At 36.7% G+C, this 16,348-nt stretch overlaps 1 protein-coding gene across 2 annotated transcripts in view; it reads right to left on the bottom strand.

The window, feature by feature from the left end:
* Nucleotides 1-16,348, bottom strand: part of dnah9 (dynein, axonemal, heavy chain 9) — a 137,078-nt gene that overhangs the window by 62,176 nt on the left and 58,554 nt on the right. For both annotated transcript variants that reach the window (XM_077625613.1, XM_077625614.1), the window contains exons 43-52: nucleotides 15,941-16,114; nucleotides 14,615-14,822; nucleotides 12,562-12,727; nucleotides 11,587-11,689; nucleotides 10,528-10,767; nucleotides 6,869-7,030; nucleotides 5,900-6,096; nucleotides 3,648-3,810; nucleotides 2,766-2,889; nucleotides 1,071-1,213 (exon numbers count right to left, since the gene is read on the bottom strand). In XM_077625613.1, the coding sequence (XP_077481739.1) occupies nucleotides 1,071-1,213; nucleotides 2,766-2,889; nucleotides 3,648-3,810; nucleotides 5,900-6,096; nucleotides 6,869-7,030; nucleotides 10,528-10,767; nucleotides 11,587-11,689; nucleotides 12,562-12,727; nucleotides 14,615-14,822; nucleotides 15,941-16,114 (1,680 nt within the window). The remainder of the gene's footprint in view (nucleotides 1-1,070; nucleotides 1,214-2,765; nucleotides 2,890-3,647; nucleotides 3,811-5,899; nucleotides 6,097-6,868; nucleotides 7,031-10,527; nucleotides 10,768-11,586; nucleotides 11,690-12,561; nucleotides 12,728-14,614; nucleotides 14,823-15,940; nucleotides 16,115-16,348) is intronic.

Raw genomic sequence — 16,348 nt, 5'->3', positions numbered from 1 at the left:
TCAGGTTACATTTCTATTTCTTAATTGATTTTTTTGTATTCATTTACCGACCTAGCAAAAACTAGACGGAAGGTGAATATAATAATAATAATAACTGCTTTAAATGAGAAGACTCTTGGACAGACAATCACATCAGCCACGTTTGATATAATTGTTTTCTGCTGATTTTATTATGATGTCAAGCACGTTGAATACAATGTGTCAAATTGTGCTATGTAAATAAATTTGCCTGGCCTAAGTATGGAAATCATGTTGCCTCACATTTTGCTGGGATGATACAAATCTATAATATGTTAACTCCTATACACACTTTCTCTTACTAAAAAGGCTTACCCCAAAATATACCTAGCTGACGAAGCATAGAATATTAACAAATCTATCTTCTCTCAAGAAACTTCTTATATTTTGTTATTCTTACTAACACTGAACTCGACTTTCTCTTCCATGTATTCATACAGATCATTTCACATTATTACATGTCCAGTCAATACAGACATGGAGCTTCTCAATTGGGGATTGCCTTCCTCATTTATTCACCCCTCTAGCTCAGTGTACAGAGCTAGAAGCGAGCTATAGAGGTGGATATGGCTGGTGATGGGGCTGCATGGTAATACTGACAAGATAAGCAACCCCTCTAGAATTCACAGTCCCCAAGGGAGAACAAAATGCTTCAGCGTTTATGAAATTATCCGCAGAAAAACAACAGCTTTTCCCAGTGATTTATGACAAAGACTGCCACAATTGAAAGTATTCTGAAAGATCATTAAGGGGAAATTGTCTGGGGAGATGTTCATCTTAAAGCCAGCCATTTACCTATCTATGAAAATGTTTTTGTGCTGCAATCATAAATTAGGTGTGAGGTTAGAGGCAGCATGCTGAAGTTGTATTAGTAGGCAATGGAGATCAAACAGAGAGGCAGATTCAGAGACAAATTAACGGCAAACTTTCTCCCTCCTTCCCTGAGGAGAGTCACTAAGAACAACTTTCTCTGGATCATTAGCTGTGAAATGCACAGTAACGGAACACACAGCTCTTTATACTGTATGTGTCTGAGTATCTGATTAGTTCACCTTGAGCTGTCTGCGAACCCGGTCGATGAAGAACTTCCAGCAGTTTTCTCTTGTATCCATCAATCCTGAGCTCCGTACCTCCGGTCTCACACTGCCAATGATGTTCTCCACTTCATCGTCTGGGAACAAGTCAGGAATCTCCCCTTAAATAAAAATAGGATTAGTATTATAGTCACAAATATTAATTGAGTACTTATGAGTACATTGTTGAACAATTTGAAAATTAAAAGAAATCACTTCATACAGATTATGTTAACTAAAACTAAAATTACCACACTCAATCAAGTTTTTTTACTCTTGTGTCAATATTTTCAAATAATTACAAGTAGAGTCGTGATATTATTTCAAAAATAAAATGTTAATTGAACAGTTAATCCATTTTCATGTTCGTTGTATTGTATATAATTGTATTTGATGTTTTTTTTACGTCTCTGAGCAAGCTTAAGTTTTTTTGCTAAAATGACTTGCCATGGCAATTATTTTTAAAAGAGTGAGGATATGTTGAAGAGACACTAAAGTCCTTCTAATACTTGTCACTCTTGCATGCATAAAGTAGATCCGAATTAGAGTGTGTCCTGATTAAAGTGTTTTATTCATTGATTTTTTTTTTATTGCAATCTTTTGTAGGTAAATTGTCTTTGGAAATTACTGCATTTTTTTTGTTTTGTAGATCCAATGGTTTGAAAACTGAGATCTGCTGGCTCTTAGTTCCCAAGGTCTACTCGAGCTACCAACTGCGCCATGGTCCGTATTAGGACATAGACATGAGCGTATTATACTCTGTCGGATGTGACGTAGGTTATTGTTTTTTCTTCTTTATTTTTTTTAACTTTGAGCTTTACGGCTTATAGTTAGGTGTGCTACATCCTGCATAAATTATAGTATTTGTCAAGAGAATGGAAGAAATATTTTGTTCTTCAGTGTTATTACTTAACCATATAAGCACCAAGTAGAAACTATGTTTGTCAAACTTGAAAATTCCATTGCAGTTTTGGGTTATTTTGTTTCCCACTGGTTTCTCCTCCGTGGGCTAGTTAGTTAGCAGATAAAAACAAAGAGTGTTTACGAAAGGCTTCTAAGGATTTTTTTTCTTTCTTTAGGTAATATAACTCTGGAGGGAATCTGCACTCTTCTGAAAGCAGCTGTTTGTTTCGTTTTTTGTATAAAATCATTTAGATTTTCTTTCTTTTTTTCGGTGTTCATAAATTCATTGAAGTCTATAATTGGATTAACAAAAAATGTTCAATTCCAGTAACGCAGAGATAAGACCCCTAAATGTACATATGTCCTTAACGTTTGTTAAATGGCCTGATATGCCTGATTGTTGAATACCAAGAGGAAAGAATCTCAACTTGACTGCTGGATGTGGATACCATTGCATTCGAACAGTTTGTCAGTGTGTAACGACTTGCACTTGTATATTCCACTATGTTCTCATTCACCTACTGATGACGCAGTATCAGGCGAGGTAACCAGGGAAGGGAATCAAATCAACAACCTCTGAGTTAGGGAACCAAAACTGAGCCACACTACTCCACATATATACAAATAGCTTCATTTTTTTTCACATGAAATATGCTCGCCGTGACACCCAGTAATCGCACCACAATTATGTTGGCTGTGACATAATGCAGTTAAAGTCTCCCTCTCTTGCAAAAAACATGACAGACAGTAATTAGTGAAGCCTGCTGTTACCCGATGCCAACAGATCGTTGACCAGAACGAGAAACCTCTCATCTGCCACTTGGGCATCAGTCATTAAGAGCACTGTGCCAATATTCTTCACGCCAGCTTTGATGTAGAGTGAAGCCAGGTCACTCTGGGTGAGAGAAGCACAAGAGTGGGTGAGGTTACACATAACGAAATTCTGCAGCTAGGGATACAAGACTCTAGGCATTTATGGTGAGGATGCCATTTTAATTTATGTCATAGTATTCAGATACTGGAGGAAACATATCTATAAATTAAGCAACAACTCCTTCAGTTTTAAAAAATAAACAAGCGAACCATCAATATACTGCATTTAAAATGATATTTGGACTTAAAACTGAAATATGCAAGATTCGTCTAACACCTTACTATACATATTTTCAACGTTATTATCTTACATTTTTTGAATCGTTACACAGCATCAAAATAACAGTGATGAAATGGCACATTACCTACCGCTAGGCAGAGTGAGGTTCGTGATAACAAAACTATCATAAAAAATATGGTTAATCAAAACAAATAAAAAACAAATACTTGTTCTTTGTTGTGGACTTAACTCCTGTGGATTTATAGGAGCCCAAGGATGTGGCTGAAAGATGAAGCCAACAAATGCAGCAATAATATGGTATTGATAACAAGAGCCTATTCTGAAAAAAAACATATTTTTTCTCCATTGGCTCCCCTTAAAATGAATAAATAAAAGCTTTAGATGTATATATAGATGAAATTCATAGCAGAGTCCATTCATACCAATCGATGGCTCTGTTCTGTTATTCCAATACAGAGTTCAAGCCTTTGCTGCCAATAAAAATTACATACGCCAAATTTAAATTTTGACTTCGGTTTGTTATTCCATGTTGTACTTACTTTGAGATCTGTGATACTGTAACCCTTTCTCAAGGTGATTTGGAAAACCTCCAGATTAGAGATGAAAGCAGCCAATCGAGTCAGACTCTGCTTGCCACTCCCGCCTACTCCGACCAGCAGTGCGTTACCCCATGGAGACTCCAGAATTCGATTTATACGGCAGCTGCATGTGGAGTTATAAAAAAGCAGATGAATGGGCAGGAGTGGATGATAAAATGTAAAGACATTGTTGACTGTAAAAGCAATCTGATTCAAAAAGAAAAAAAGAAGAAAAATGCAACAATGAGGTTATTTACTTTTCCCCTTTTAGCACCAACTCCCACTGTCTATGTACACTACCGTTTAAAGATTTAGGGTCACCCGGGCAATTTTGTGTTTTCCATGAACATTTACACTTTTTTAATGAAAAAAATCTGCAAAATGATTAGAAAATACCGTATATAAGACGACCCTGATTATAAGATGACACCCTCATTTTCAAGACTCAAGTTTCAAAAACGATTTTTTGAACACCAAGTTCAATTTTTATACAGAAAATAATTACCGTACATCCGAAACAAATGATTCTAAAAATATATTGAAACCGTTCATAGCAAGCTCTGAAAGTATTAGACAGAAAACCAAAAAACGTACCATCACTATCAGACATAAAAAAGCAAGAATTTGAAAAAAAAATTCCAACAGATCAACAAAAGCTGATTCTAGAGGTGACAGTTTATTTCCCTTCAGAAAGAGTGCATTGAGCCAAAGTATCTTCTCTGTTCATTCCTCACAAATGAAATCAATACCAACTATCACACGTGAACACCCGTCTCTGAACCTCTGAGCCAATCATCGTAAAGCCTGGCTGCTAGATGAACAACATTGTGATCACAACGCTGCCTAGACCTGTGCTACTTGTGTATGTCTCATTGTTTCTATGCAGCTTTCTAGTCTTTTGTCCTGTATTGCCTTATTGATTTTCTCTTCAACATGCACGAGGGACTAACTTACATATTTACACATATGTTCATTAATATGTATTTTCCCTTTATGAATTAAATCAAATTCATATATTCGAGAGAAAAAGCACCTTATTTTGCCTCATTCAAACCATGCAAAAACTGTCTCTCACATCTTAATATCTGAACAATTAAATTTGTAAACTACAGTAAAATCACATTTGTAAATTAATGGCTTCTGGTTTTTGAAATGTAAATGAACCACATTAATCTACTGTGATAAGATAAAATTGCAATGACTGCATTAACCATTCAGTGTTCAGCATTCAATGTAAAGATATCTGGCGCCATCTACCCCGAATTTAAGACGACCGGCACCTTTTCAGTCTTATATCGATGCAAAAAGAATCGTCTTATATTCGGGCCAATACTGTATTGGCAAGGGCAGAAAAAAAATGTTGAATTAATTTTCTCCTTCAAACTACGCTTCAAACACGTTATATGCTTGTGGAACACATTTTATGTTTTCGGTATTTCACATTACGCTTATGGAATTGTGGCAGCAATCTAACACCATACAAGCACACTCACAGGCACACATTTATTACTTAGAGTTTTAAGCATTTCTTTTCTATTTATCATGAACATATGTGTTAGTCGAACCAACTCCTATCAATGTAGCAAATTAATTACAGATAGTGCCATAAAAGTGTTTCAGAATACATCCGATTCCTCATATTTGGACGCGCAGTGGTCTAAACGCCCCGCTGCCGTTGTGGGTTTGATTAACGCGTGTGAGGGTTGCATCAAGAAGGGCATCCGGAGTAAAAGTGTGCCCAATATGACGATCTACAATGTTCCGATGAATTGAGGAAATAACCATTCACTGGACTACCATGGATAATCACTACAAGGCAGGCCAATAACACAATTGTTACTTGGACAACCGTTTATGGTATGATGAAGGGGAAAAACAAACAATTGCCAGTGAAGGTACAAATCGGAGATTTATTTCAGGCCGGTGTAGGGGGAGCTGATCTTTGAAGTTGGCACTGATTCTGAGTCGCAAATGTCGTAACTGAAATACATTTTAGTTTGTCATGTTTTAGTCAGCAATGTCAAATAACCTGTGACAGTCTCATATCTCCGCTTTTGACAGTCTGGAGAACAAAATGGACCTATTCATTTTAAAATACCTGCTAAACTGGTTTCTTTTTGACAGACAATTGCCAATATGACAGAACTACTTAATTTCTGTCCTTTTTTTGGAGCTTCTTCTATTATGCCTCAGATTTGTAATGTTCTACTCACATGTGAGCCATGGCATCCTCAAACAGCACAAGGTTGAGTGTGGCATTGACTTCATTGTAGCTGTCCAGTACCTCCAGCAGGTTTTTAGTGAGGCTGCTCCAGGATTCCACAGCCATGTACCGGGGCTCCCCAAGGCCGTGGGCAAAGTGGCAGTACAGGTTCATTTTCTGGGTTTTTTCCAGACTTTCTGCCATGTCCTTAGGGAGGAGGTCACACATGGGTATGCACATATACACACGACCCTTGTCAGCATAACATTAGTGTTATGGTTAAACTGTTTAGACAGGGGCACAGCTGAATATCGCAGTGGAACAGAGGTTGACCTATTTCATTTTCACTTCAGCAACTATTCAGAATATTTCACTGGAGAGATATGGTATTATTTTCCCTGCCAACATCATGTGCAGCCTTGTTTCCAATTCACATCTATATTGTACTCTATTGGAAACTGCATTTGCATTACACTAAAATGGCTTATTACATCCTGTCCAAAGTGTCTCTAAAGGGTTGCTTGATTGTTCACAGGATGAAAAGAACTTGAAAGTAAGGCGCATAATGTTCTATGAGACTTTTGTTGGTTGACAAATGTTGCAGACAATGTGTCCATTTATGGAAGTATGGATATACATACATTATGCTGCCAAGTTTCCTATTGTAGTATGACTTGTGTGCATGCTGTGAACCCAGGGAGTATTGTGAACCAAGCAGAAGACAGAAAACCATTAAAATGTTTTCCAATTTGCTGGGCTTGACAGCACAAGCCCTGACAGCCAGACCCCCATACCACTCTGATTAATATTCTCTACAATGCTCACTCCTCTCAACACCCACCCATTTTATGAGCATTATTTTCACCCATCTTTCTTCTTTGGTGATGCTCACCAATGTCAAGGTCCAACCCGCAGAGCAGGTAGCCTAATGACCTCCCCCATCCCTTGTCTTCAATTTCAGAACTTTGTAAAAACTTACCTCAAAGAACTTTTTCACCGTGTCTGCCTGCAGCTTATCAAAGAGCTGGAAGTCCTTCTCCTCAACAAGCTTGTCTCTGTAGACACGATTGGACTCGTGCAGGTAGATTTTCAACAAGTCCAGAGGGGATTTCAGACACTCAGCAGTACTGAAGAGAATGCCCTGGGCAGGAAGGTAGAAAGGGAGCTTACTGTTTCATTCCGATTCTGACGACAAAATGTTGAGAAATGTATTGAATGTCAACTATGTAAATGAAGTTGCATGAATGCATGTTTTATCTTTTATTGGGAATGTTTTAGCAGTACTGCATTTAAAGATAGTTGGATAAGGAAAGTAACATTACGAAATGGTCCATGACATGAAAATGAGCTGTGATTTGCAACAAACTAAACAGTTTGAACAACTGTCCAATTAACGTCTAACTTCTAGCAGTTCTTAGGGATATGAGACGAATAATATAGATAATGGCAGACTGAAGTTTGGAGGGAATATCGCAAAAGTTAAGCCTAGTTAAAATACTCAGATTGTGGCTTTAAGACACTAAGAAATGCTGAATTAGTGCTTTTCTGTGTAAGATGACATTTTCGTGAATCACAGTTTTGACAAGGATATCCATATTTACAATGTTGTATGCTTGTAAAAAGCATAAAAATATTGAACATTTTTAACACTTTAAAATATTCTTGTCTACTTTGCTTCAATTTAAATATATATATATATATTAAGTTGAATATCTTTAACTTTGTGTGTAATGAATGTCAGGACTGAGTAAAATTTGGAACAAATACATTTGTTAAATCCTACCATATGGTTGACATTTTAAACTTAAGCCTGACAGCAGCTCTGACACCCCTCCTGCATTCCCACAACAAACACACACAATTGCCCCTCCACACATCATCGTCTAGACATTTTTTGCAGACAGTTACATTTCACCATAGTCTCTCTACTATGATTCTCTTCATCTGTACAGATCGTTTACCATGTCTCTACCCTCCTCTCACATTTATTTGAGGACCTCATTTATGCTGAGATGGAGGGAATAAGTCTTTGCATATATTAAATGGTCATGACAAAGAGCAACAGAAAGGTGTCCTTTCCCAGTTGCATTCCATATTGGTTGTCTTCAATTCAATTCAATTCTTGACCCATTAGTGGCATTCAGCACAAATGAGATTGGGGAATGCAGCCACTCTGACTTGAGTCACTGTTTTGATTAATTATGGCTTGACTTAACAAAAACTAAAAAAAATTAGACTCTACTTGGGGCGTTGAAGACAGTGTACTTTACTTGAGACTTAATGACTTGAAAAACATGTCTTTGGTAGTTGGTTTGGAGATAAAATTCATTTGGGAAAGACAATGTAATGACTGGAAGATGTATCTGTCAATCTAGCAATTGTTATCAATTACCTATCAAACAGTCAGACCATTTCCTTGTTAGACAAATGCAAACCTTCTCATTTCAGACTAGCCTTAACTGGGAATTCTCAAAGATAGATCTGATATCAAGTCTTGATAATATTATGTATTGGTGATGGCTTTATGCCTATCAAATTGACTTCGAGGTTCATGTTTTATTTTAATTCAAAGTATTTAAGTTAAGGATTGAAAACTCAGAATAAGACAAGGAAGTAAAGGAGTTAAAGTATTTTGGAGTCTTCTTCACTGATACGGGAAAGATTTTGATTGGCAGCACCCACAGTGAGGTACGCACGGTATCAATTCGACATGAGTACAAAGGAGCTAACTATTCCTTGTCTTCTGATGTACTTTATATAACATAATACAATCCAATGTGGTTTATAAAACAAATATAACTTTCTTGTGAAATGTTGTGGGTGTGCGGCTTATAGTCCGAAAAATACGTTAAATAACAAGACAGAAGGTAGGGTCTGATCGCCCACAAAGAATAGACGGATACATTTTTCTACCCTCAAGAAAAAGTCCCCCAATTATAACAGCCAAGAAAAACATCTGAAACACCAAACCGCAAAACTACCGACAAAATGGCAATAAAGTTAAGCGGTCACTGGAAGAAAACACTTTTTTGTAGTGTCATCTCACATATTATACAGTAATTTCTACTTTGACACCTGCAACAACGGTTGATTCGTTCAGTCCTTCTTGACCGAGCTGTCATTGGTCATTCTTTCAGCAAGAGAGATTCAGTAAATTGCTCACCAGGTAGGGGAAGCAAACCCAGATCCTCTGTTTTGGGGAATGATTACTCTACTACTGAGCATATACGCAAACTTTACACTTTTTTCCTAATTTCCCGTAGAAAAATAATTATATAACATCTACCATTAATTGCAGTATGATGTCAGCTATTACATCATCACATTTTAATTGATACTTTAAAGTGATGATTATAGTGATAGCAGTGGCGGGCCGTCAATATTTCAATTGTGGGCCCGGTTCTCATATCTGAAAAGCTCCAGTGTTTGTATTTAAGCTCCAGTGTTTGTATTTAATCACAAAATGCTGCTAGGAAGTGGATTTTACCCCATTTTAGCGCAATTTTTGCTGTTTCGCCATTGACGTCCATTGCTGTCTTTTCCGGGAGAAATCACCCCCCTGGCCTGGTTGTAATGTCTCAAAAGCTCCAGTATTTGTATTCAATTAATAAATGCTGCTAGGAAGTGGATTTTACCCCATTTTAGTGCATTTGTTGCCGTTTCGCGTATGGACATATAAGGACGTATCGACGTTCATCGCTGTCTTTTTACCGGGGAAATGATACTCCGGGCCCGGTTCTAATGTCTCAAAAGCTCCAGTATTTGTATTTAATCAATAAATGCTGTTTTCGGCTGGATTTTACCCCATTTTCGGGCAATGTTTGCCGGTACGCCATTGACGTTCATCGCTGTCTTTTCCCGGGAAAGTCACCCCCCTGGCCTGTTTTTAATGTCTGAAAAGCTCCAGTATTTGTATTTAAACATTAAATGCTGCTAGAAAGTGGATTTTACCCATTTTTGTGCATTGATTTATTGATTATTTTCTATGTGTCGCAGCTGTAGCTGCAGTAGAGGTTTTATAGCCATAAAATAGTTTTTGAGGTTTGGATTGATCCGTTGAAGGCGCTACGAGAAAAATGCACGGACCACCACTGAGTGATAGTATGCCTATATATTATATTATCATAATAAGGCTTCGTCAATTCCCAGGTGGATTCATGAAAATTGAAGTTTCTCCAACCAAAGGGTTTGAGGCATTAATTATACAATGCAGTGTGTTAAATTATGAAGCCTGCCCTCCATGAAGCTGTGGAATATTTTGAGTTAAATATTGCCCTGAGAGCACCTCCCTTGTTGAGCTTTCTTGCGCTGATATTATATTCTTTAAATTCATTAAATCATCAGTAATACCCGTGCAAGTGGAATCCCATCATACATTTCAGCCTTTTTTCTAGCTTTCAGGGTGAAGCTATTAAATCAATAATCATTTAAATGAAAAATTAGCAACAGTAGCTTGGCTGTATTAATGTGGGAAGTGCAGTCATAGAAACAGTGTGGAATAACTTAACAGAAGTGACTGATTTTTAACGTGGCCTTTAACATTATATGGTGATTAGATTAACCCAGGGTTGTTTCACTAAATGATTTCTCACACGGTTAGCTCCCTTTCCAAAAGAGTATTTACAGAAAATGTGATACCTGGAATATATTGGATAAGTCTCTGAGATTGAAGATGTAGTGGAACTTGACTGCAGTGGGAAGGAAGTTAGAGGCAACCCGCATATGTAGATCCAGCGATAACTGGACTAGGGTGGGACAGCTATTCCGTATGGCAGCTGTGAAACCATCTTTCTGCAAGTGCTGCAACAAAATTGAAATGTATATAGTTGCAAGGGCATCGTCTCCAGGGAATGACAGGGTAATAACTGAGAAATGCCGCTGTGGAGAAAAATGCATTATACATGTAAATGTAAACAATAAGCAGGTTACAATAGTCACCTAATTTTAGGATGACAATCAGGCAGAAGATGCCGATAAAAAACATCAGTCATTAATTGTTTTGGTTCACCCATACATACATACATAAATATATACACACATACATATACACATTTTCTCATCTCATTTTCTGAATTGATTTTTCCTCACTAGGTTCACGGTGCTGGAGCCCATCCCAGCTGGCTTTGGGCCAGAGGAGGGAGACAATCTGAATTGGTGGCCAACCAATCGCAGGGCACAAATAGACAAACAACTATTCACGATCACACTCATAACTAGGGGCAATTTAGAGTGTCCAATCAGCCTACCATGCATGTCTTTGGAATGTGGGAGGAAACCGGAGTACCCAGAGAAAACACACGCAGGCCCAGGGAGAAGATGCAAACTCCACATAGGTGGACCGACCTGGAATTGAACCCAGGTCCCACACTGTGAGGCCGACGCGCAAACCACTCATCCATCGGGCCGCCCTACATAATAATGATGAAAATAATAAACCACAACCCTTTTCTGCAAAATAACAAATAGTTTTCCATTCAAAAAGAATAATGTGTAGATTTGCAATTGTGTTAAGGGGCAGCAGGCAGTGTTCAACTGTTAATTGCAGGGTGATTATGCCAAGTGATGTAAATATAAATAAATAAATAAATAAAAACACCATCTGAAAACAGAGTAAAACTTCCCCTTTTTGAGTTATTCCCAATACTGACTAATATGTTGATGTAATTTTGAAAATGTGAGTGCATTTTGTAAAAATACCTGTAACCTCGGATTGATGGTAAAACCTCCAGCTGTGGGGTTCATACAGGACACATATTGAACATGGTGAATTTCCTTCAAAAGTAGTTTATTGCGGTCATACCTTTAAGAGATTAGGAACCAGTCAGGTAAATTAAAAGTTACATTTGGACATGTCAGCATTTAGCCTCCTAGACACAGCCCAACATATCCCCACTAAAATCCATATTAGTCATGAACAATTTCCGAGCCATATAAAGTCAACAAAGATGTCATGTTTTATCTGCTGAACAGTGATGATGTTGGCGGTGTGAAATTTCCACACAATGACAAAAACATGTTATTACACCGAATCACAAAACCTATGTATCTTTAATAGATTACCCATATACAACAATAGTCATATCCTGCTTAGTTTTGATTCGGCAAAACCATACTCAGCATTGTCACAAAAATGCAGACAAAGTAAAATTATCTAGACCTGTGTCCTCGTCACATTACATCTGTCTTTCACCGTGTTTATCATATAGCATATAGCTAATGAAGTGACCTTTCTTAATCCTGGAAAAGGAACATGCTTTCACAACAACCGCAGTTTCTCTGGTTTACTTAGTATAATACACCCAGCAGCCGCTAATTAAATGAATCTTTCTGGGTTCCTATATGTGAAAACAGCCAGTTAGCCAATGTGGTGATTTGTGAAAATCTCTGCGAAAATAAATAAGTTATATATATATATATATATATATATATATATATATATATATATATATATATATATATATATATATATATATATATACATATACATATATATATACACATATATATACACATATATATATATATACACATATATATATATATATATATATAGAGAGAGAGAGAGAGAGATAGATATATATATACATATATATACATATATATATATATATATATATATATATATATATATATATATATATATATATATGCATCAAAGTAAAAGAGCTGTACCAGTGGTTGTAGTCCATATGTTGACGTATTAGTGTGTGAGGTTGAACTGTGCCATATGCATCCACCTCAGGCATATTCAAGTCATCTATGAAGTAAATCAATCTTTTCTTGCCAGGAGGACCGTAGTTGCGGCCTGCCTTTTTCTCAAGAGGTTTTTCCATTACACCTATGCAGAAGACAAATAATAGAAGAGTATAGTGAATGTCAAACTTTACATTTTTATACAATTATCGGAACTACGATTTAGGTGTCATGTCACTATTAATAGATTCCACCTAATTGTTAGAGTGAACAATTTCTCAATTAGCCATCCATATACTTTCTATATTGGTGTAGATTACATCAGCAGAGATTAGACAAACAATGGAAGACGTCATGTCACCAGTCAATTGTAGTTCATATTATAAATGGAGTTCAACAACCATCCACTCACAAAAAAAGAAAGAAAAAACATGCTAATTCATATTATTTGTTGCCCAAAAAAAATCATATTTTCGGTTAAATCATGAAAGTACTGCACGCATGTTCTTGAGTGATTAAGACTGTAGTGTAAATAAGAAGTGAAACCCTGGACCAAAAAAGGTAGTATTATACATACATAAAATTTGTCATAAATAGAAGATTCTGAACTAAATTCTGGAATTAAGTAATCAGTTTATCTTTTTTGGTCACGTTTGTAGCTATCCTTGCCAGATGAACACCACACAAACACACACAAGACATACTTTTAGGTTGTACATGCATTTTACCCTTGCGAAAAACAAACTAATTCATAAAATATTGGTGTTAATCAACAAGAATAAATGCTATATATAAATTATACTGGTATTAAAAAGTTTGGACACCCCAGATAAGTTTCAATATTTTTCTTTATAAATTGTTGGTTGTATAAACCAGCAATTCAAGTTGAATGTGCCATATGGTAGGCAAACAGTAATTTTTGAAAAAGTGAAAAATTTATAGGAGTTACGGACAGTGTGCAATAAATGTTTTAAGATATATTATATTATGTGTTTTAAAATTTTAGCATATACAGATTCTAAACAAAATCATTGTGTCCATAATTCACAGCTCATCACTGCCATACATATTATAATAATAGGAATAATGAATGCAAACAATGTAGCGGTACAAATATTAAACAGGAATACAGTGAAGCAAAGTGTCACGGGGGTGCTGGACCCTATCCCAGCTGACTTTGGGCCCCAGGCAGGTGACACCCTGAATTTGTGACCAGCCAATCACAGGGCACAAGGAGACAGAGCACCATTCACACTCACACTCATACCTAGGGGCAATTTAGAGTGTTTAACTAGCCTACAGTGAATGTTTTTGGAATGTAGGAGGAAACCAGAGCAGCCAGAGAAAACCCACACACGCACGGGAAGAACATACAACCTCCACACAGTGAGGCCCACCTGGGGTTGTACTGTGAGGCTGACACGCTAACCACTGAGCCGCCAGGCCGACATATGTGTAATTCATGATAGAGAAATAACAATAACCTATCACAGTACCTTCAAATTATAGTTCTGCTGGAGGAACAATAGTATTAATTCTGAGCTTTCTGAAAATAACCCCACAAATGTCATTCCAATATTTTACTGTACTTGCTCATAACATTGCCTATGTGCTTGACAAACTATTTGACACTTGGTTAATAACAGCAATTTGACACTGGGTTAATAAAAGCAATTTTAAGCATCTTTATCTTTCATATGAAAATTGAAACAACCAGGCAACCAGCTCAGGGTATACTCTGCCATATGCCCATCTAGCTGGGATAGACTCAAGCACCACCGCTATCCGTTATTGAATTGAATTGAATTGAATTGAATGGAATTGAATTGAATTGAATGCTTTTATTGTCATTATATAAGTATTATGAGAAAAGCTTCAACACAAAGTGCATAAACACAACAACAAACAAACAGACAAATAAATAATCAATGATAAGCGATATAGAAGATGAATGATTGTGCTATCCAGATTTATAGTCCAAAAGTAATTAATGAAAATGATTCTTAGTGGATGAAACAATAAGGGTTTGTACCTTGCAACATTGCAGATGTTGTGTAATAGTTGAAAGGAACATTTGTAACCACAAAATTGTCAGGGTTGAGTGATGCAAGTTTAGCCCCAACCAAGAGAGACTTCCCAGTGCCAGCATTCCCAACGAGCATGAAGGGCCGACAGTGCTCCAGTAGGCGGTCCATGAAAAAACGGATACGGATGGTCTCTGCTGTATGAACTAGACAGGCCTGAAATGAAAAGTCACATTGCGTAGAATTCAAGCAATGATGATTTATTTTACTCGGAATTTAATAGTAGAAAATCTAATTCAAATGAAATTGGGATATGTTAAATTTACTACTTATTTTCAATATATATCATTTGAATACTAAGATATTTCATGTTCAAACCTAGGATATTATTTATGCTCCATTTAAATTTGATGCCTTCAGCACTTTCCAAAAAGATCGATTGGGGGCAACAAAAGACTGTATATATATATATATATATATATATATATATATATATATATATATATATATATATATATATATATATATATATATATATATATATATATATATATATATATATATATATATATATACAGTATATATACTGTATATATATATATATATATATACAGTATATATACTGTATATATATATATATATATATATATATATATATATATATATACTGTATATATATTGCGGCTCCAGACATATTTGTTTTATTCGTCCAATATGGGACAATAATGAACATTAAATAGCAAATGGTTATAGTGCAGTGATTCTTAACCTTGTTGGAGCTACCGAAACCCACCAGTTTCATATGCGCATTCACCGATTATTTTCAAATTCAAGCTATATAAATTCCTCGCAGCACTGATTGCCGAAGCAAGGTCACATGATCATCTGCAATCAGTAACTCTAAATTGCCCCTAGGTATGAGTGTGAGCGTGAATGGTAGTTTGCCTCCTTGTGCCCTGCGTAGGGATTGGCTGGCCACCAATTCAGGGTGTCCCCCGCCTCTGGCCCAAAGTCAGCTGGGATAGGCTCCAGCATCCCCCGCGACCCTAGTGAGGATAAAGCGGTTCAGAAATTTAGATCAGAGATATTAGACAATTATTTACATTTTCACAGAAGATTATCCACTTTTTGTCCAACATATCTCATCACATCTCTCATTATCTGAACCGCTTTTTCCTCATTAGGGTCGCGGGGTGTGCTAGAGCCTATCCCAGCTGACTCCGGGCCAGAGGCTGGGGACACCCTGAATCGGTGGCCAGCCGATCTTAGGGCACAAGGAGGCTTTGTCCAACATATGTAAACCAAAATAGAGTTGTCTTGTAGTATTACTATACCTGAATGGGGGTGTTCGCATCCATCTCAAACATGGGCACCAATTTGGACCAGGGTTCAAACTTTTTGCTCTCTGGGTCAACATAGTAATCAAACACCGTGTCTTGAGATGGGAACTTGATGGTTTTGAACTCTGCTACCCACCACTTGCTGAACTCCACTCTGTAGTCAATCATCTTCATTCACAACAAGACATGGAGTATCTATCAGTCAATATCCTAAAATGGCTTTTTCTATGTAATGTGTAGTATTCACATTCACATATCTTTTAATACATTATATGTGAATACAAACCACAGAACAAATGCAATCAAGAAAAATGTGGCACAGCCACATACATTAAATAGAGAAAAACGAAAGATAGCAGCATTTTTTAAATGAATTGGCTATAGACTACAGGTTACTACAGT

Source organism: Stigmatopora argus, chromosome 18 (assembly GCF_051989625.1).
Source record: "Stigmatopora argus isolate UIUO_Sarg chromosome 18, RoL_Sarg_1.0, whole genome shotgun sequence".
Taxonomy (NCBI): domain Eukaryota; kingdom Metazoa; phylum Chordata; class Actinopteri; order Syngnathiformes; family Syngnathidae; genus Stigmatopora; species Stigmatopora argus.
The sequence above is the reverse complement of the archived record's forward strand: the minus strand, read 5'-3'. Positions and strand labels throughout refer to the sequence as shown.